Below are 22,855 nucleotides of genomic sequence, written 5' to 3' on the forward strand. Positions count from 1 at the left end.
GAAGAACGGGAGAATGTTATGAAAATGTTACTTTTCCAAAAACCTCCTGAAAAAAAAACTAAACACAAAAAAAAACTCTTACTCTGATGGAGCTCAGTAAAATGTGGTTAATCTTTAAGAAATGCACAGATGAATTTTAGAGAGTCTTTGTTTTTATTGTGGCAGAGCTGGACATGCTGTAGCTAAGTTTCCTAAATTACAGGGAAACAAACTTGCTCACCGTATTTAGTTATTAATAGTGCGTGCAACTGCAGTTAATCTTATTTGAAAAATTGCATAAGTTGTAAATAATGGTGTTCTTAAAGTGGAAGCCCTAGTAGACTCTGAAGCAACAGAGAATTGTATTAAGTCAGGACTGCTAAAACAATTTTAAAATTGAAACAATTAAAAAATCCGTACTTTCACAATAAAAACAAACTACAAATTCACTCTACGGATGGGGATCATATTGGCAATGGTCTTCTGAAATACATAACACCACCTCTGAATCTTCAAATGTGGTCTTTCATTTTGGAAAAAAAAAACCTCATTTTTTACGATCGAGTGTTTGCATTCGTGACTACTTTTAGGGCATTAGTGGGTCAATCATCACAATCTAAGAATGCACTGGCCATCTAAAGGGTTAATGTCTTGGGGCAAAACTGCTTTGGGGATTGTTGAGGAAAGATTACACCACAATTATTCAACTGCTATGTTGCCCATCATTATTTTCTATTTATTTTCCTGTTTTCTTGTAATATTTTGCATTTTGATTTAAAGTATCTGTATTTTCACATTTTTCTGCAATGCCATTTTGTTTCCGGAAAGGACATGCTGTTCAGAGTCGTTATGTTTATAGCTGCTAGGCATCATTATCGGTGACATCAGAGGTCATCACTGGAGTGAAACACAAGGTCAAGGGAGATAAAGTTCACTCTCTTTGGTCTCTTCCTCATTTGAATTTGTGGAAATCAAAAAACAAAACAATTTCTAAGTTTCTTTGTGTTCTTCATGTTCCCAGCCTCCTCCTCCTCCTCTTTCTTAAGATCCTTCTTTGTTTTGTTTTTATTTTCCCCTTCTGTTTCTCTTCATTTCACGTTTAGGATTTGTCGCTGAGTTTCATTGCTCAGTACTGACTTTGGCTTCATTAGTTTGACCTCCCATTTATCTCCCAGTCTCTTCATTGCCATGAGGCATAACATAAATAATGGATCAGAAGAATAAGATGAATTACCCATTTCCACACTTATAATATCATGAATCAATCAAGTCACAGATTTCATAAATTAGATCTCAGAAGTGCTTACAATATACCGGGAATTAGAGAAGGAGACGAGTGGAGGACAGCATTTAACACCTCCATTGGATATTATGAATTAGTTTGTATTGATGATATTTCTACAGATTTCAATACCTGTGTTTGGCATGACTGAGAACTGCTGTTTAGACTACAAAAAAAAACAAACACATTTACACGTATAAGAAAAAAGACAAAGAAGTGCTTGATACCTGTGCCTGTTAAGCTAGGACACCCTGACTTCATTTGTACCAGAACACTTTACAGTAGAAAATGAGATCAGTTCACATGTATGAAGTCTTATTCTCTAAGTCCTACGTTCAGACAAGACATTTAATAATGAGCTATTTTGAGACCTTTGGATATTATTTAATTTCAGAGGGAAGCCTTTAATTTTGCAATGGAGAGTCTTGCTGCTCAAATAGAGGGCCTCCAACAGTTGACATAAATAAAGGACTCCTAATGACATGAAACTCAACAATATGTCAAAGTGTAAACTTCATTCACATATTTGTGTTGTTAAAATTTAAAAGAAAAATAAAAGCATTACAGTACAAACAGGTTAATATTTTTAACCAAATTTATTGGGCTGAGATTACAACACACATGTTGCAAATGTACATTGAAACAAATACAAATTGAATGTAAAAATGCCCTAAAAGCACAGTCACAGAGCAGATGTGTCTTCAAGGCAGTCCTCACCTCAGAATGGATCACTGTTAATTTTATTGTATTGTATTTTCAAATACTATGCGTACAATAAGAAGGCACTCATGTATGACCAAACAGAACACACTTAAATCACCGCTTTGAATCAGATGTTATGTCCATTTTTATAGCGAGGATTCTGTCCCTGCCAATCAGATTTGTACGATCTTGTTACACGTCTTTGGAAATGGGATATTTCAAGGTTCAATGGCAAAACCAGGGAGGTCTGGAGGAAGTGAACTGCTGACTAAAATCAGAGCCTTCTTATCAGAGGTACAGCGGTCAGTGTCAGCCACGCACGTGGATTTGAGGCTGCAGCCATGAGAGACAGACGCTCGGGATTCTGTGACCATGCACACCAAGACACGGGCCATGCATCTTGAATCTCTCGGTGGGTCTGTTTTCCTTAGCAAGCAACAAGGTCCTAATGCTATAAAAATCACCTACTATCTAAATCACAGAGTACTACCTAGCCTATAGATCCGTATTTTTCAATTTAAAAAGTCCATAATAAAATGTTTTATGTACAATTTGTTTTTGAATGGCACAAAAGGCAATTAAACAGTAACATGTTCATCTTACATAATAAATGACTGCTAAAACACAAACTTGTACAATCAAGCAAGAAAGTGTGACTCAAAGCTGCAATATATTTAACGGAAAAAAATGAGGCAATTTCCTAAATAGGTTTAAAAATGTCGGTATTAGTGCACATAAAAAATAAATGAAGCAATGTACAGTAACAAACAGAGATGGGATTTCAATTTACAGGTCTGAATGTAGAAAGGCATAGAAAGAAACCTTAGTAGAATACTAATTAAAGCATTTGACTGATGAGCTTTCATAATGTACATTTTGTAATGTTAATGAATGATAAAAATAACCATTTTGGAAAGTTTATTAGCCAGTTACATCATTGTTTATGGCAGCAGTGATCTGTGTTTCTGTCTTCTTGCTGGTTTTCATTTTTTATGTTATCGAGCTGAAATATTTGATCACAATCACATCTTAAAAGTGTCATTTACCGTTAAACAGTATAAAACTGTGTATCGTTCATTTTATTTATTTCAAATTATATTGAGAATAATTCATATGCACACGTATAACATGTTTTAACAATTCCAAGGTGGGTGGTAATTGTAAAACAGAGCGACCAATGCCAAAAGAAAAAAAATTGTTCCGCTCTAAATAAAATCTTTATTTATGGCATTGTATTGTTTATACAGAAGTGCATATTTTTTCTACATTTTACATTTCAGTGATGGAAATGATGAGACTGTCAGGGCCTCTAGTATGTCTGTGCTACTTGGACGGAATTCATAAAGTTCTAACTGTGCATCGGAAGATTAATTACCTAAAAAGTCCTTATAAGCTGTCAAAACAACAAAGAGCAAAATTAAATAATCCTAACAATTTACTTACAAAAATGAAGGCTACAGTTAAGAATAAAAAATTAAATCCCATTTAGTATAAACGAAGTGAGGAAATGAATATTTCTCTACCCTGTTATTCCTTTTTCTTGTGTAGGCCTGATGTCCGCAGGACCCAGACTGGAAATGGAGACCCGGTAGCCCCACCTCAGCCTGTCTGTTCGCCTATCGGACTTCCTCGGCTCTTGCTTTATAGCGCCCCAACTCCATCGGTTTCCTGTTGCTTTACGAAGTAAATGTTTCTGTTAGGAAATCGGATTAAGGCAAGCCAGGCTTTCTTAATGCAGAATATTCATTAGTTCAAAACATCTGTGTAAATGACAGGTGTCTGTAACAGTAAAAGGTTCCACAATCGGAGCCATCCCGTGAATTCTGAACATTGAATGTCTGCGTGTTGAACAATTGCAATGTTTTACTATTTTCTCATGCCACCAATGGTTTGGTACTCGGAACTGCATGATCCCAGTTCCCTTATTATGTAACGTAAATACTGCTTACTGTATATATTAGGTGCTACATGGGTGATTCACAGCTCCATGGACCCATGTTTAGTTCCAGGCTCAGCCCATGAGTAGAGTTTGCACATTCTCCTTCCTCCCACATCTCAGAGACATGTGGAGGGGATTGATTACTGGCTGTAAGTTGGCCTAGCGTGAGTTTTGGTGTGTGCATGAGTGTGCTAAGCGACGGACTGTCAGCCCCATCTATGGTTCCAGCACTCAGCACAAGGCAGGAGCCAGTCCTGTATCCACCATACAACTCCCAAATTGCAGACCAACCCATTTACGCGCCATTTGTGGTTATGTAGAAGTACTTCTTGGAAACTGAGCGAATGTAGACATTCCACACAGTTTGTCACGAGGCGAGGTGTTGAATCAAGGACCCTGCAGCATGACAAGCCACTGTGCCGCTAATTCAGTTTTATTTGGTTATAAACGTTTTGCAAGGGGGCACACCCATTATGGATCTTATGGATATGCCATTTTCTTAGGCAGCTTAAAGCAGAGACAGTAGGTTTGCACTTTTTCCTGGAGTACTACATGCAGTCAATGCTCCAGGTATGAAATGTTTCTTTACCCATGACAGTTGTATCTACTGCTTTGAAATATAAAATGAAAGACCTGAAAGCTCTCTGCCTACAGGTAAATTACCACCAGCTTCCAGACATGGCTTCAGGAGGTTACGGCCATATGAGTGTCTCATCAGACAATGAGTCTGTTTACATGCACACACAAAGCTGTTAAGGTTAAGGCAGAAACCTGGTTACTTAAAAAAAACATTTACACGTGCAAGTCCGCTTATGCTGTTCCCCATTCTGATTCATAAAAATGCACTTAAAAAGAAAGGTTAAACATCATCAAAGGCCACCATGAATCTGAGCCTGTGCCTCCCAAGATTGTGTTACTGAGCTTAGCACTCTTGGTTTAGCTCATGAACATGAATTGAGCAATTTCTGAAATATTCAGACAGATTATTTCAGCCAGGAGAAGGAATAGTGCAATCCCTTCAAGTATTTGCTGCAGGAAATTGATTTTTGAGACACTTCTACCTGTGGCTTCTGAAGGCTAACACGTGCACAGGCTGAGAGAGTGCAGTGGACATGCGCAGACTACAGAATCCTTAAGTGTAACCTGGTTAAGGGTTTACGTGGCCACATAACTGGGGTACTCACGGCGAAATCTACGTGTGTGTTAACTGATATCTTGGTTTCTCTAGCCGGAATACGTATCTACTTGGCCTTTTAGATTCTGGGTTTTTGTGAATAGCCAGGTTGTTAAAAGCACATGTAAACGCATCCATTGACTCCCTAAAATAGCTAGCCTTATGTTATAAAATATAAACGTTAGGCAAATAAATAAATAAATAAATTCTTTAATAAATAAATCATTATTGGTTGGGCTGGCTGTGTATACAAATCTGTACGAAAATGGCTATTTTAGCTCACAGAGCAATTTGCTTCTAATTTCTTTTACAGACGCAAATAGGGAACCTACTTGAATTAAGTTGTGAATATTATTTTTAATAAGAAAGAAAGATACCAGGCGGAGTTAAAAACTGCACACAAAAAGTGGAAGGCTTCCTCAATTCTGACAAGTTCTGGAAACACCAAACTCATAAAGACTGAAGGCTCTTTCCAGTGATTACCCTGACATTGCTCCTAATTTAACAACTTTTAGCTAATATTTATATATAAATCATAAAATAGAACTATTCAGGGTCCAAATTAATGAATGAAAGCCCTTATGTCATTTAATTTATTAGAGCTGATTGAAAAGGCCCAAAACAGCCTAATCCAGTAACATGTAGTAGAGTATCAGTTATTGGGACAGACAGGTGAGCTCTACGGGGAAATCATAAAAAGTATGACATTTGTATTTTGCACAATGAGGAGGATTATGCAGAAACACACAAATGGGATGCACATTTTAAAACATGACAAATGCAAATTCGTTATTCTTTCCACTTATGCAAAGGGTGCCAGCCCCTTTAGTTGAGTCTTTGTGCAAACAGGAGTACAAAGACAATGCTGGACACTATATTGTGAAGTGAATCTGAAAATATAGTTGTCCAAAAACACATTCAAAATAAAACTATGTCTCTAAATGGACAAGCTCACAATACGTTGACTTTTGTGCATCTCTCCTTTAGAAATGCAAACAGTTTGCTGTTGAAAAAAAAGCAAGCTAGCTTAAGAGTGTTTCTTTTCTTATACTAGCATCAACAGGAGCAAGTGGCCTATGTAAAGCACTTGTTAAGTTTCTTAGAAGAGCACACCAACTGTGTGACAGCTGAGCTCGCTTCGGTTAGGTCCTCAGTTCAATATACGCCTCTGCCATGCAGCAAGGCAATGCTATGAGGCAGAAGAAAGTCAAATACAGCAGATCTGCAAAGAAACAATCATTTTGCAGGTGTTATTCATCTCAAAACACATCGTCAGCTGCTGAGTAATACGTGTCTCTGCAGTGTAAAGCACGAGGACATGGCCTTGGGCCACCAAAAAAATAATATAACAAAATAAAGGACGTCAAGGAGTAATCAAACCCCCAGCTATTACAGAGCAGCAACACAACACTGCAAGGACTGAGAGAAGAAGTGCTGCCTAAATCAGACACTCAACAAATAAGGAAGGCGAAACCATTAATGCCCTCCCACTACCATGCACACAAACCAACAGCAAAAGAAGATTTATGGAACAAAGTATGATTGAAAAGTGTATCAGACAGCCATTAACAAGCCAACACATAAGTCACTGTACATTGTCAATCCAGCATACTGTTGCAGCCAATTTGAAAAGTGGCTTATAAAAAGGATTCATAATTAAGTAGCAAAGACCAGGACATAATGCAGAAGAATCGGGAGGAGGCAAAGCAGAGATCTGAAGCCAGGGAATCAAAGCCAGGGATTAAACTAAAAGATGAATGCCCATAATCACAGTCAAGAAAACTTTGCAAAATGGCCCTAACAGTAGCTGATGATCTGTCTTCCAACTAATTGTTAAACCAAATAAGAGCTTTGTAGTTTTTTTTTTTTTAATTTTGTTCAAAGGTTTGGTTACTGGGAGATGCATGCTGTCCTCTCCTGTAGGGAGACATGACTAGCAAATGGTGGAGTATATAGTATAAAATGGCGACAATGTTGAAGATTGGCGGCTATGAGTAGCCAAACATGTTTCACAGGACATGCCATCCAAGGATGTGTTAACAGAACAAAGGTGGAAACCCATATTTTACACCCAGATTGTTTGTCAGACTACGGTCAATTAGCTTTAAGAAAATGTAAAAACACGATAATCACAAATTGTGTAATATTCCCAAATCAGAATGAATTTTACATTGAAAAGAAAATTGTTTTTGTCATTAAGCATTTCTCGTCTGTCACCATGCAATGTGCTTGAATGCATCCATTTTAAAAAAGACGATCAGGAGAAGAGACAGCAATCAATTGATCAGCTTCAAAAATCTAAGAGACACTTGAAACCTTTTTAACGTAAGGACAGCAACAAAACCAATTAGTGATGTTTTACGTGCATTATTGTTATTGCTATTATTATTTTTTAGTGTCATAATGCTATTTTTTCTATAATGTACTTCTTCCTAGGTGTTGCCAATTTGTGAGTTGGTTACATTTGTGCTATCTCATTGTTTTTTAGTAATGACTTTAATGCTAGTTGTGTGATTAATGACCTATAACACTTTAAAAGAGGGCGGCACACTCACAAATGTATGCAATCTTTGGCTTGAAGGCCTCAGAAACTATAAAGTACTAACAACATTCTTGAAAAGGATAGCCAGCTAAAGTTAGGACTTTTGTGACTACAAATTGTTTCTCACCATGTGGTTGGATTCATCTTGGTTTTGGAATTTGGCCTTGCTATTTAAACGTGGTCAACACTCCTGTCTGAATGATTACTTTCTTCTTGCTTTACCCCTCCTGTCCTGTCATAACAATGGACGTTCTTTAACATTTGGAAAGGTCAGAGTTGATGACCCCATGAGTTATATATTTAGCCTACCTCGATGCTCACCACAGAAGTCAATTCAAATGTCAAAATCCATCTCACACAAACTACAAATATGTCCTGTCCCTTCCCGTGCCTTCCAATGTAGACTGTTCACACAATTATTTTCATGATTTATTTTTAAATGATATCAGTAGTTTTTTTCTCTTATTTACATTTTTTCTGATGTGTTACCTGAAAGTGCTCCTTCTTCTCACTTCTCAGAGCATTAAAAGGACACAAAATAAGACGTGGTAGACTTGTGATGACGAGAAAGTGGCTTTTGAACCATAGACATATTTTTTTCTGGAATAATTGATACGTGATTATTAGGAAGTGATATTTTTTTAGTTCATTTAAGAAACTTTCAAAATAGGTATTTTGAAATAAACACTAAATTAAATCAAAGGTATTAAGACAATTTGGACTATCAGTAAAGGTTAATGGTACCTAAGAACATAACACCCCATGACAAGCTTGGCTGAGATAAGCACTACCACTCCCAGGGGCGAGAATGGATGGTGTCGGTAACGGTATCCTCTCCTTTCTCTACAGCCCAGAGAAGATGCCCAGAGAGGGCACTCCCACCCGGCTGTGATGTCCAGAGTGTGCCCCACCCCTTCCGATCAACCCACCATATAAAGTGGAAGCCCAGGAAGGTGGGGTCTGATTGCCACCCAGGATTCGAATCTGTCAAGAGCTACAGGACCAAGAAAGAAGGAATCTCTGAGAGCACAGAGAGTAGTGTCTATATCTTTTCAGTTGTGTGTTATGCACCCTTTCGCTTTTCATTTTGTTATTTGGTTAGCATACTTTCTTAAATATTTAAATAGCATTAAGGTAGTAACCGTCTTTAAAGCCTCCATTGATTGATGATATCTGGACATCAAAAGATCTTACTTAGCTTAAATGCTTTCATCACTCTTGTTTTGACCTTTTCGCAAATCTGTAAACTCAGTGGTGAAGGTTTGTATACACTACTGGAGATGGTAAGGGCTGTCTCAGTTTGGATGGCATTTCTTAGCAGAACGTGGGATGCGCTTCTCTGAGAGCTGTCAGCTTAAGACTAACAACATTCAAGAGCAAGGCAAACAACAGTGAGATAAACTCTTGTTTTGTTCTACCAGTTTGTGTTTGATGTCTCAGTGATTCAGTGACCATAAGTAAAAGGGTCCTAATTTGGGTGAGGCATGGGACATCAAGGGCAAACCTGATACAAAAAGAAGGATGTAAAAGAATCTAACATTTAAATTTAATTAGCGGACAGTGTGAATTCAAAAAGTTGAAAATGAAATGTAAATGTGTTGAGTTTATACTGTAGTGATGCGTGACTTTTAGTGTATTTTTAAATTTTTTTGCTATTTTCTAAACTATTCAGATGAGTACAAACATATTTACTGCATGTATGCATGCACATGGAGACACCCACACAGCATATACATTCAGGAGAGGCTGAAAATTTATACTTAATCAATTTAAAGTGGTCTTAAAACATTCAGGTTATATTCGAAGATTACATTTTGGTACTGAAGCAACGGAATAAAGATCATGGAAACTTCCACCGCACCAATAGGACCACTTATACGTACCACCTCTATTTGCTTACTTGCTTAAATTGCACTTTCTGTAAACTATGTAAGCACTTTTTAGACAGTGGCTCTTTCAATACATTACAGCGATAGTTTTTCAATAATAATATTTGCTTGAAAGACAAAAGATCAGATTGTAAGCAACAAAACTGTTTGACCTCAAAATACGATTCCTCCTTGTTGAACATACCATTGGGGTCTTCTGCCAGCCTTACAAACAGTCTGCTTCATACAACTAAAATTTACCTTTAGCTTCTGAATGTCTAAAATCAATTTATGGACGTCCACCAAGGTTTACTGGTATTAAATGATCCAATTAAGTTACAGTTTAAAGAAAGATGGCAAATATAAAATGCAGATGCTTTTATAAAACAGTCAACAAAGCAAATTCTTTAGATTATGCTATTCCTTATAGTTGTGACAACCATCAAGTAGACTTTTAAAGTGTCAATAGAATATCATATGGGTGCAGACCTTGGAGGAGGATACAGAATCTGCAGATTTAAGTAAATTCTGCAATACAATATAGACTGATAATTTTTAAAATTAGACGCTATTTCGTGAATAATACACACCACACTTATGTGAACATTATTTTAAAAAATCAGTACAAACAGATTTCAGCTTCCCACAAAATAAACCTATTCAGCACGCAGTCTTGGTTAGTGCTGGGCTAAGATTAAATGAGGAGTCAATATCCAACCCACTATATCCTAACACAGGGTCTGCTGGAGCCAATCCCAGGGCGCAAGGCAGGAACAAATCCCTAGCAGGGCACCAGCCCACCACAGGGCACACACACACGCACAATTTAGGATCATCAATGCACCTAACCTGCATGTCTTTGGCCTGTGGGAGGAAACCCACGCAGTCACTGGGAGAACATAAAAACTACATGCAGGGAGGCCCCGGGAAACGAACCCAGGTCTCCTTACTGCGAGGCAACAGCGCTACCACTGTGCCACCGTGCCGCCCTTGCATTTCAGAATACTGAAATTAAATCTGTTAGAATTTCCCAAGCCAAAATAAATGTGCCAATGAAGTGCATTACTGAAACCACGCGCTGCTTTTTATCCATCAGTTGCATACAGTGGGGTCCAAAATTCCGATCCTAGATGCCTGTGGCCTTTCATTCCAGACACTTTCAAAATCAGTTGCCAATAACAGTTGTTAAAGGTGCATACTGTACTTTAATGCCTTAATTTTAATTGACTTGCCTTTTTAAGATTCGGAACCCTCAATTGTTCCCCTTTTTAACTTGATCAGCACTCAAATAATTATGAGAGGTAAATGGAGCCAAAAGATGAGCAACTACATTGCATGTGCACCTGTGCGCCCACAGCATATTTAGATGGTTCTCTCAGAAACATAAATAAAGTCTATAGTTCTGGAAATGAGAGCACTAACAAGCAATTAAAAAAACACTTTTCATTAACAGCTAAAATAGAAGATTAATTTAAAAAATTGTTAAGAGAGAAAACGGTTGCCCTCCAGGAGGTGGTTAGATCTCCAAGTGAGCTACTCATCATCTGCTGGCTTTCATTGCATCTCATTATTGAGAAAAGAAGAAACAATTAAAGGTTGTCAATCTTTGATGCTAAAGATGTTTTCGCTGTGAGCAACACAAACTGCCTACTAGTTAAGAAAGTGGCTGTAATTGAGGACCAGCAGACTCTCAACTGGACACCCTTGCTGTACAGTCTTGTTTCCAGCATATTGGATTTGAAGTGTTGATTTTGTGACTACATTCACCGATTAAAGACTAAAAAGAAGAGGCTCTGCTCCAAATTACATGGAAGTTCCATCTAAGTGAAACAGCAATGGTAAATCGATATGCTTAGTTCAGAGCCCCCTACATCTTGATTTCTTTAATAATGCCTACACCCAATGTGACAATGGCAGATTATTACTGTTTTGATAGATCCTGAAATATTTTCCATAAAATACGCCTAGAGGATTGTAGCACTACAGACTGTGCTGTACACAAAGTGGTATGCTGGAGGTAGGCAGGGTGTTGATTTGTGAAATGTGGACCTCATGGTTGCTGTCAGTGTTTTTAAGCCACTATTTATTTTCATATACATTAGTGTTTTTCAAAGTGGGTTTGGTTAAATGACAGAACTATACATAGCACCATTTGAAACAGACCTGAGTGTAGAAGTAGACGAGTTTGAAAGTTCAAGAAGTATTGCAAGGTAGAAAACCAACAAAACTCAAATGTAAAATTAGCTGTCAAGAGTTGCTTTTAAATTTAGGGGCAGTACATGTTAAGTGTACCCTGAAATTCTCCCCTTAACAAAAACACACGTTAAAAAGTTCTGAAAGCAGGTTGAAATGCCATGCTCTCAAAATTTTGGTTAACTTCATTGAAACTTCTCCATGAGTTTTTGTTACTTGTTCGACAAGAGCTCAACCGGACAGAGCTGTTCTTAATCTTGGCGTGTGCATGGGCACGGCAGCCATGTGTGGTCAGGAACAGAAGCAGCCGGCACTTCACAGCTCTGCACTGCCCAGTAGGACATTCAAATTTGTAAAGATTTAAAAACAAGATCATTTTGGTGCTTCAAAATGTATCAGAATGTGTATTTTTGTCTAGAAATACATTTCAAGGCATTGTATATTTAACCCTGTATTAAATATGGGAAGTGTTGCTGCTGAAGGGTGCAATGTAAGGAAAAAAAGGAGCTGAATTTGCTTTGTCCTGTTTTAATTAACAGTTATAAATGAGAATGAACAAAGTAATGCAAATATCCATCTATCTATGGAGAACAGCAGTGTGGCTACTTCATTTTGTTAAAATTGAAAGGAGGAACTGACCTTGAACTCGAATCCTTGTTACGATCAAAATGAATTTTTTTATATAAAATCATATTATCTACTCTGCCTGAAACCAATATGGGAGAGACATGAATTTTGTTAATGTGCTAATCAGATAACATTGCCCTAATAAAATATTGTATACTGGATTGACCATCAGCACAGTAATTAACTTTAAACAATACCAACAATAACTGCAGTTAGTTAAAATACCCACAAAAATAACAAAAAAACAAAACAACAGACAGTATAAAAGACAGAAAATACAGTAAGTCTTTGTAGAAAGACAAAACCAATAACTTAGTCCATTTCTTAGAAAGGCGCCACTACAAGTGACACTTGCATTTGGCAGAGTGGCGCTTTGTCTGGGTCGTAATGCACAACAATTAAATATTAGTGTAAACTGCTGTAGAAAAGGTTACAAAATAAAACGATCATAAAGCACACTTCTCATACAAAACAGAGAATCGCAAAAGATGTTCAGTTGTGCTGTTTAAAAAGCAGGATAATACCCAAATCTAAAAATAAAAAAAAAACAAACTCACCCAAAGTTATTTATTTTTGTAAAAGATTCACAGTGATCTGTGCTTTGTCCTACTGTTTTAACAAGTGCAGGTAGAAGAAAGGAATACAAAAGGAGGTGGATAATTCAAAAAGAGTTTCTAGTTGTTGTTATTACTGTCCCAAACGTTATGGATGCATATTCAAATATAAGGAACACAACAGGAAGATTTAGGTACGCCATAAAAAGTAAGGCTGCTTTTCATTGTGAAAGCATTTTTAATAATCTGAATAAATTATACCAGCATTTGGTTTCTGTGCTGGAATATGTGATTTTTATAAAATGTATTTTACTCCCAACTTTTGACTTGAGAAATGAACCCCATTGTGGATTACACTTTTTATTTTTTATAGTGTAGTATATGGTTGCATTATGACCTGTCAACTGTTTGCTCCCATGATTTACCCAAATGTCTTCTCAAGCATCGTAAAATGCATTCAATAATTTGAGATGTTTACTCTACTTTGCATGTGTAATTGGAGTTTGGAAATTGATTTTAGTACAAGACAATCAGCATAGCCGTTGGTCTGGACAATCATGGCACTGCATACTTTAAAGCAAAATTGCATCACCCAAACATTACATTAATGCATTCCAGGCAGCTAATCACTTATTAGGCAGTGTTTCTTTTACAAGATAAAATAGGAAAAGAAAGAAAGAAAGAAAGAAAGAAAGAAAGAAAGAAAGAAAGAAAGAAAGAAAGAAAGAAAGAAAGAAAGAAAGATATTTTTGACTTCCTTTTGGTGTTTTGAATGTTTTCAGCACCAAATTTAGCACTGCATTCAGCAGACGAGATTTTGAACTCGATTTTGCTTTTCTTCTCCATTCTCTGGCTTCTTCTCTACATCGAATCTCCAAGTGAATCAGAGTCATCGAGTGACAGTGGAAGGTACAGGTCCTGCGGTGAGAAAAAGAAGAAACAAACAAAAAAAAAACCAAAAGTGATAAATCCTGGATGCTCATCGGTAACATTATCTAACTTTGGGACCAGCCAGGGAAAAGTCTAAAAGGACAAGCTTGAATGCCAGTTGTTTAGCTTGAAAACCTTAACCATAATAAAAAAAAATATTGTGAGCAGTTTGGGGCTCCATGTTACAAAAATAATGGTAGATAGATAGATAGATAGATAGATAGATAGATAGATAGATAGATAGATAGATAGATAGATAGATAGATAGATACTTTATTAATCCCAATGGGAAATTCACAAATATAATAATATAATAATAATAATATAATAATAATATACCAATATAGAGAACAGCAACCAGGCTGATTCCAGCACTGTGAGGTATGAGGAGAGATTGAAAGAGACAAGCCTTATCAGTTAAAGCAAACAGAGATTAAGAGGTGACGGGATTGAAGTGTTTAAAATAATGAAGGGATTTAGTTCCATGGATTCTGGAAGATATTTTAAAATGAGTTTCCATCCAGAAAATGGTGGGCGCAAATGCAGGCTAGTTAACAATAAATTTTATGGAAATGTTAGAAATATTTTCTTCACTCGGATATCCATAAATATATGGAACACATTACCAAGTGTGGTCAACCATTTTGGACAGATTACCAGAGACAGCCCAAGGTCTGTTCTTATGATACAGCTGCAGAAAATCAAGACAGGATATGAACAAGCAGTGATGAAATCTAAATTGTTACTTAACAAAAATGACGAAAAGAGCTTGGGGTATTAAAATGAAACTCAAAATCAGAGCAGCTCAAATACTAAACATGAATAGAAACATAGTGTTTCAAATACCCCTACTAACCCCATGGGGTTCTATACATTCATCTTTTGGATTATTTCTATATTGTAAGAGCCAATCTTAGAAAGTACATATATGTTGACTGTGGAGTTATTTTGCTTTAAATTGGATAAGATGTATTATACAGGCTAATTGTAATGGGCAAGGCCCTGAGTTATGATGTATTACTGTCTTAGTAATGAATCAATCCAAATGAAATAAAGATCACAGTATTCCTGGATAAATGTACGAACGAGTGAGGCATGGCGCTCTTTTTGTCTTATTTGTGAATGAACTGGATGACTGTGAGATACAGTAAGTGAAGGTTATTTCCAGCAAGATAGGGCAACCTGCCACATGTCAGCTCACAGCATGGCACACATTGAATTGTTTTTTGGTAATCGGGTCATTTCAAAGGGACTATGGCCGCCTCGTTCCCTGGACCTGTCACCTCCGAAATTTCTTCCTTTGGGGAGCACTGAAAGGAAAAGTGTACAAGAACAAGCCTTTCACACTGGAACAATTACAGCGAAACACTGAACAGGAATTGCTGTGATCACCCCAACATTGCTTGCGGATACCTTTGCCAATATGGAGGGTCGTGTCGATTTGTGTTTGCAAGAAGAAGGCGACCATTTCCAACACCGAATGTGATTGGGTCATTTACACATCTATCAAGGTATGCGCTGTATTTATTTTGTTTCTATCACTTCATTATTACGGGAGTAATACATCATAAATTGGAGCCATGCCCATTAGAATCTCCCTGTATAAAGTTAAAATTATGTACAGTCATATGAAAAAGTTTGGGAAACCCTCTTAGCCTGTATAATAATTTACTCTACTTTCAACAAAAAAAATAACAGTGGTATGTCTTTCATTTCCTATGAACATCTGAGTACTGGGTTGTTTTCCGAACAAAGATTTTTAGTGAAGCAGTATTTAGTTGTATGAAATTAAATCAAATGTGAAAAACTGGCTGTGCAAAAATTTGGGTCCCCTTGTAATTTTCCATCCATCCATCCATCCATCCATCCGTCCATTATCCAACCCGTTATATCCTAACTACAGGGTCACGAGGGTCTGCTGGAGCCAAGCCCAGCCAACACAGGGTGCAAGGCAGGAAACAAACCCCGGGCAGGGCGCAAGCCCACTGCAGGGCACACACACACACACACACACACACCAAGCACAATTTAGGATCGCCAATGCACCTAATCTGTAGGAGGAAACCGGAGTACCCGGAGGAAACCCACGCAGACACAGGGAGAACATGCAAACTCCATGCATGGAGGACCCGGGAAGTGAACCCGGTTCTCCTAACTGCAAGGCAGCAGCGCTACCCACTGCGCCACCGTGCTGCCCCCCCTTGTAATTTTGCTGATTTGAATGCATGTAACTGCTCAATACTGATTACTTGCAACACCAAATTGGTTGGATTAGCTCGTTAAGCCTTGAACTTCATAGACAGGTGTGTCCAATCATGAAAAAAGGTATTTAAGGTGGTCAATTGCAAGTTGTGCTTCCCTTTGACACTCCTCTGAAGAGTGACAGCATGGGATCCTCAAAGCAACTCTCAAAAGATCTGAAAACAAAGATTGTTCAGTATCATGGTTTAGGGGAAGGCTCCAAAAAGCTATCTCAGAGGTTTAAACTGTCAGTTTCAACTGTAAGGAATGGAATCAGGAAATGGAAGGCCACAGACACAGTTGCTGTTAAACCCAGCAGGTCTGGCAGGCCACGAAAAATACAGGAGTGGCATATGTGCAGGATTGTGAGAATGGTTACAGACAACCCACAGATCACCTCCAAAGACCTGCAAGAACATCTTGCTGCAGATGGTGTATCTGTACATTGTTCTACAATTCAGTGTAATTTGAACAAAGAACATCTGCATGGCAGGGAGATGAGAAAGAAGCCCTTTCTGTACTCATGCCACAAAGTCGCTTGTTGTATGCAAATGCTCATTTAGATGAGCCAGATTCATTTTGATGAGACAAAAATTGAGTTATTTGGTCATAACAAAAAGTGCTTTGCATGGCAGAAGAAAAACACTGCATTCCAAGAAAAACACCTGCTACCTACTGTCAAATTTGGTGGAGGTTCCATCATGCTGTGTGGTTAGTTCAGGGACTGGGGCCCTTGTTAAAGTCGAGGGTCGGATGAACTCAACCCAATATCAACAAATTCTTCAGGATAATGTTCAAGCATCAGTCACAAAGTTGAAGTTACGCAGGGGTTGGATATTCCAACAAGACAATGACCCAAAACACAGTTCGAAATCTACAACGGCATTCATGCATAGGGAGAAGTACAATGTTCTGGAATGGCCGTCACAGTCCCCTGACTTGAATATCATCGAAAATCTATGGGATGATTTGAAGCAGGCTGTCCATGCTCAGCGGCCATCAAATTTAACTGAACTGGAGAGATTTTGTATGGAAGAATGGTCAAAAATACCTCCATCCAGAATCCAGACACTCATTAAAGGCTATAGGTGGTGTCTAGAGGCTGCTATATTTGCAAAAGGAGGCTCAACTAAGTATTGATGTAATATTTCTGTTGGGGTGCCCAAATTTATGAACCTGTCTAATTTTGTTATGATGCATATTGCATATTTTCTGTTAATCCAATAAACTTAATGTCACTGCTGAAATACTACTGTTTCCATAAGGCATGTCATATATTAAAAGGAAGTTGCTACTTTGAAAGCTCAGCCAATGATAAACAAAAATCCAAAGAATTAACAGGGCTTCCCAAACTTTTTCATATGATATTATATAGGCAACCTATTATTCATGAGGAAAAGTGATGAAATTGCTCGTACTGAATACATTTGTGGGTTTAATTTAACCTGCAGTTCTGGTGTTGAGTTTCATTTTGATACCCACATCTCACTTGACAAATCCTTCAGTTTTGGTTACAGAATAATTGGTATTTAATTGCTGCTTATTTTCATATGTTAACATGAAAACCAGCAGGAGATCCAGTATGCAAAATGTCATAAATTAAAATTAAAGAATTCATCTGAACTACAGTAAATCTTTTTCTTATGCATAAAGCATTTTCTGAAAGTTTCATTTTTTAAAATATCTAATTTGCAAAGCTTTTAAGACTATTTTGCATTTGCAGAGCGCTGCCTCACAGGTCAAGAAGGCTGGATTTGAATCTCAGACTGTCACCAGTTTTACTTCAATGTAATTTCTAACTTTATCTACCATAAATCAAACACACTATGTGAATATGCACCTGTCTCTATAATTATATGTTATATATCTGAAAGGTGGTATTTTAAAGTGCATTAATCTAAGAAATAACTCCACCAGCCTGTCTTTTACACGATGGATTCAGAAAGTATTCATATAACCCTTCGCTTTTGTCACATGTTGTGATTTTATGCTAGAATCTTTTAAAAAAATACAAAATAAAATAAGTAAAATAATTTAAATACAAGATAATTATATTGAGGATGTCAATTATCCAAATCTTATTATGTGATATCATCTACTGTTAAATTCTGCTCCGTACTTCAAAAAAATTTTTATTTTTTATTTTTTATTGAGGATTTGTTCTGTTCTGTGTATTGTATTGACCCCCTTCTTTTTACACCCACTGCACGCCCAACCTACCTGGAAAGGGGTCTCTCTTTGAACTGCCTTTCCCAAGGTTTCTTCCATTTTTTCCTACAAGGTTTTTTTTTTGTGAGTTTTCCTTGTCTTCTTAGAGAGTCAAGGCTGGGGGGCTGTCAAGAGGCAGGGCCTGTTAAAGCCCATTGCGGCACTTCCTGTGTGATTTTTGGCTATACATAAATAAACTGTATTGTTTTGTATTGTACTAGAGGCCCCAGAATCCAATTAAATGTAACTGTTTTAGTGCCACAGGTGAGTTTGGCACATTTCTCACTACAGCTGATATTTTGGTGAAAAACATGGAGATGAAAGTACAAGGATAAACATTTTTGATGAGGTATCTGTTATCAAATGCTTAAACATAAAGCCCATACCTTGTGCTTGCGAAGACTTCCAGGACTGGTGGGCGTAGAGATGGGAGACTGCTTGGAAATTGGAGTCGAGAGCTGGCTGCTCGATGTGCCATTAGCTACGGGAAACACAATAAGAAACAGTTAGATTGTGGAGAACCGATGGTGGACAGGTGTAAAATAGTCTTACCAGGATCCGACCTTTGAAGGATTCCACTGCCTTCTTAGGCCGGGGTTATACTTCACACGACGCGACGCATGCTGTAGTGCATGCTCCTGCTACGCAACCATTTTGCTGTTTATACTTGTGCACGTACTTTACGTAAATCTGGAGGAATCCACCAGGTGGCAGTGCGGGATATTATCACGGTGACTAAATGTTTGGCTTCGCTGTGTTGTAAATAGCCTGGAACTCCCATTAAATTCCAATGACACCATACCGCAATATCTCTGAAAAGGATGTTTAATGATTAAATCCATCAATCCAGGGATGTGTCCATTCCAGCAAGCATTGGGCATGAGGCAGAAACAATACCTGGACAGCGCATCAGCTCATCGCAAGGTGAATACAAGCACACACATATACTGGAGTCATTTTAGCAGCACCAAATCCCCAAATCTGCATATCTTTGGAAGGAAACTGGAGCACACTGTGGAAACCCAGCAGGAAAACATGTAAACTCAAGGAAGGGAATACCAGCGCAGTAACTCCCTGCAAGACAGCAGTGCTACCGCTCCACCACCATGTCACCTCCATGTGTGTAATTATTAACAGCATTCATTATTTAAACGAAATTAACGATTTATCTGTAAAATGTAGCATACATACTTTAATGCATTTCATCATGAAAGTGATATCAAGTATAAATCTAAAGATTCTAAATTTGCAGAGAGTTGGAATATTATACATTTAATGTGTTCTGATGGTGATCTATTGCTGCTTGCCGTACCGATTAAAAACGACGGTCTGCTTTAATAATAAAGTAAACTACAAGGTTAAAGTGGACATTTTGAGATTACAGCTGAAATTTCCACTTTAATCACAAAATACACGTTTTCGCCATGTCCTTAATTTTTTTTCTCTGTGGCTCAAATACAGTGCTGAACATTATGTTGCTGTTGCGAAGTTGCAAAAAAAAAAAGACGGCACCAAAGATGGTATGTGAGACTTTTAAAATGTATTGTGTCATTACGATCGGGAATATGCGACGCTTGAATATAAAAGCACCATGAATGCATTTGTATGTCGCCATTTTGCTTCACCACATTGAACCATTCACCAAACATCGAAGCACGCACATCGATCTCGTAGGATCCGCAAAGCAGTTTTCTGTCACATGTAGATAGTAACCAGAGACTCTGATGTCACATTCTCACTTTTAGCACACTGCGCCACTTTTTGCTGATACTGCAACTTGCGCACACATCGCGTTAATTTCTGAGGACCTGCTCAGAGGATGCTTCAAATGAATGCTGGGAATGCGTGGCAGCCATTATGCGGGTGTGTACGCGTTCTGAGCGTGAAGTATAAATGAGCCCTTAAACACCAGTCTGCCCAGGGAGGTGGGCTGAACAACAGGATGCTAGCCCACCAAAGCACACATGTAGACTTACCCACACAGGACAGAGTGACCAATCAAGCTAACCTGAACCTCTTTGGGATGTGGGAAAAAAGACAACAATACATAAACTCCACTAAGACAATGATGTGGAATTTGAACCCATTCTAAAAACCTCTAATTCTTATTTTGATTTGTGAAGATACAATTGAAACATCTGACATTAGGACATTAGGAATGGGCATTAAAACTGCGGTGTGCTCCATAATGTTTGGGACAAAGATATAGTTTTCCTTGATTTATCCATCTGCTCCACTGTTTAAAATTACAAATCAAACAATTCAGATGTGATTAACGTACACGTTACAGACTTTCATTTAAGGGTATTTGCATACATTTCGGTCACAGCACTTTTTCTACATGGTACCCCCATTTCAGGGCACCATAATGTTTGGGACACAGCAATGGCAGGTCTATTAGAAGCCGTCATATTTAGTACTTTGTTGCATATCCCTGCGGTGGGTTGGCACCCTGCCCAGGATTGTTTCCTGCCTTGTGCCCTGTGTTGGCTGGGATTGGCTCCGGCAGACCCCCGTGACCCTGTGTTCGGATTCAGCGTGTTTGAAAATGGATGGATGGATGGATGGATGGATGGATGGATGGATGGATGTTGCATATCCTTGCATGCAATGACTTCTTGAAGTCTGCGCTTCATAGACATCATTAGGTGGTGATGCAACCATCTTCAGCTGCTGGGGCCTTGTCTGCTTAAGTTTTCTCTTCAGCATATTGAAGGCCTGCTCAATTGGACTTAAATTGGGTGACTGGCTTGGCCATTCTATAATTTTCCATTTTTTAGTTTTGAAAAACTCTTGGGTTGCCTTTGTAGTATGTTTGGGATCATTATCTTCTTGTAGGAAGAAATGCCGTCCAATGCGTTTGGAGGCATTTACTGGAACTTGAGCAGATCAGATGTTTCTATACACCTCAGAATTTATTGTGCCACTGCCATTAGCATTGACATCATCAATGAAGATAGAGTAAAACCTTGAATTGCGAGTAACTTGGTCTGCAAGTGTTTTGCAAGACGAGCTAAAGTTTTTAATAAATTTTAACTTGATAAAAGAGCGAAGTCTTGCAATATGAGTAGTACATATACGCTTTGTCTGCTGAGCATCACGTGATCAGAACTGAGCTGATGGTTCTTCTCTCTCTCTCTCGTTGCAGGATTGTGAGTAATCGTCTCCCATTCTCGGTCTCAGTCGGCGTGACCCACTTATATAGTCAAAATCCATACGAGCGTATACTGTTTATTATAGCATTGTGACCACGTGTGTGAGTTGTAACGTGTGAGTCCCTGTCTTGCGCCCCAAAACACGAAGCCGAGTCTCAGTACTTTAGCGACACCAGCTTTGTTCAGCTTGAAACAGGAACAGCATGGTTATTTATTGTAGCGGGATCTACTGCTCTCCAATACACAGGCACAGCAGTCAGGCCAAGTAATCCTTTTATAATGTTCCCTGCATCACCCATCAATGGCAGGCGCTTATAGCATGACCGCGATCTTTTCGGTATTCGCTTTTACGTCGAACTGCTACAGCACTGGGAGCCTGCGGTTGCTTCGGGACGCTCTTCCGCGTGTCGTCCCGTTGGGTGGAATCCCAAAAGAGTTTAGAAACCTTACAGTGCGTTAAGCATTTTTTTTATTTTGTGTCCAAGTGTAGTGACTCTTCAGGCAAAAGCAACTGTCATTGGAGAGGTTTCCTTGTTAAAGTCGCAAAAAAAGAAGATTCCAGTGAGCCAACAGATAGCAGGGATTCCGTTAGTTAGAGTGAAAGTCGACCTAAACAATAACCCTCCTCTCTCTCGTCTCCCTCACACCGGCTGTGATTCTTTTCAAAGGTAATTTGTTTTATGTATTTTTACTTTATATTTTGTATTAATCATTTTTATATGAATAGTTTTGGGTTGTGGAACGAATCATCTGAGTTTCCATTATTTCTTATGGGGAAATTTGCTTTGATATACGAGTGCTTTGGATTACAAGCACGTTTCCGGAACGAATTATGCTCACAATCCAAGGTTCCACTGTAAATGTGCCAGTACCTGTGGAAGCCATAACACCTCCAGCACTGCCATGTTTAACAGATGAGGTGGTCTGCTTTGGGTCTTGAGCAGTTAATTTTCATCACCACATTTTGCTTTTGCCATCACTCTCATTCAGGTTCATACTTGTCTCATCTGTCTACAAGACCTTTTCCCTGAATTCTGCAGGCTCTTTTAAGTACTTTTTCGCAAACTGTAATCTGGCCGTCCTGTTTTTGTGGCTAACACACTTGCACTGTGGCCTCTGTATTTCTGTTCATGAAGTCTTCTGCAGATAGTCATCTCTGACACATCCATGTCTGCCTAATGCAGACTGTTACTGATCTGTCAGACAGATGTTTGAGGTTTTATCTTTACCACAGTGAAGGTCTTCCTTGGCCTACCTGTCCCTTTGCGATTACTGAGCTCACCAGTGTGTTCTTTCTTCTTAATGATATTCCAAACATTTGATTTAGGTAATCCTAAGATTTTATCAATGTGTCAATGGCTCCATTTTTTTTGCCTCTTAAAGGCTTCTTTCACTTTCATTGGCACAGGCCTTGTCCTCATGTTGAGCAATGGCACTACAGACTCCAAAGGGTAGAATCAA

At 38.3% G+C, this 22,855-nt stretch overlaps 1 protein-coding gene across 2 annotated transcripts in view; it reads right to left on the reverse strand.

The window, feature by feature from the left end:
- Positions 1 to 1,838: 1,838 nt before the first annotated feature.
- Positions 1,839 to 22,855, reverse strand: part of LOC114662571 (neuronal migration protein doublecortin-like) — a 196,668-nt gene continuing 175,651 nt past the window's right edge. For both annotated transcript variants that reach the window (XM_051935214.1, XM_028816112.2), the window contains exons 6-7: positions 18,626 to 18,720; positions 1,839 to 13,778 (exon numbers count right to left, since the gene is read on the reverse strand). In XM_051935214.1, the coding sequence (XP_051791174.1) occupies positions 13,722 to 13,778; positions 18,626 to 18,720 (152 nt within the window). In that variant the 3' untranslated portion in view covers positions 1,839 to 13,721. The remainder of the gene's footprint in view (positions 13,779 to 18,625; positions 18,721 to 22,855) is intronic.

The sequence above is a fragment of the Erpetoichthys calabaricus genome, chromosome 12 (genome assembly GCF_900747795.2).
Source record: "Erpetoichthys calabaricus chromosome 12, fErpCal1.3, whole genome shotgun sequence".
NCBI classification, from domain to species: domain Eukaryota; kingdom Metazoa; phylum Chordata; class Cladistia; order Polypteriformes; family Polypteridae; genus Erpetoichthys; species Erpetoichthys calabaricus.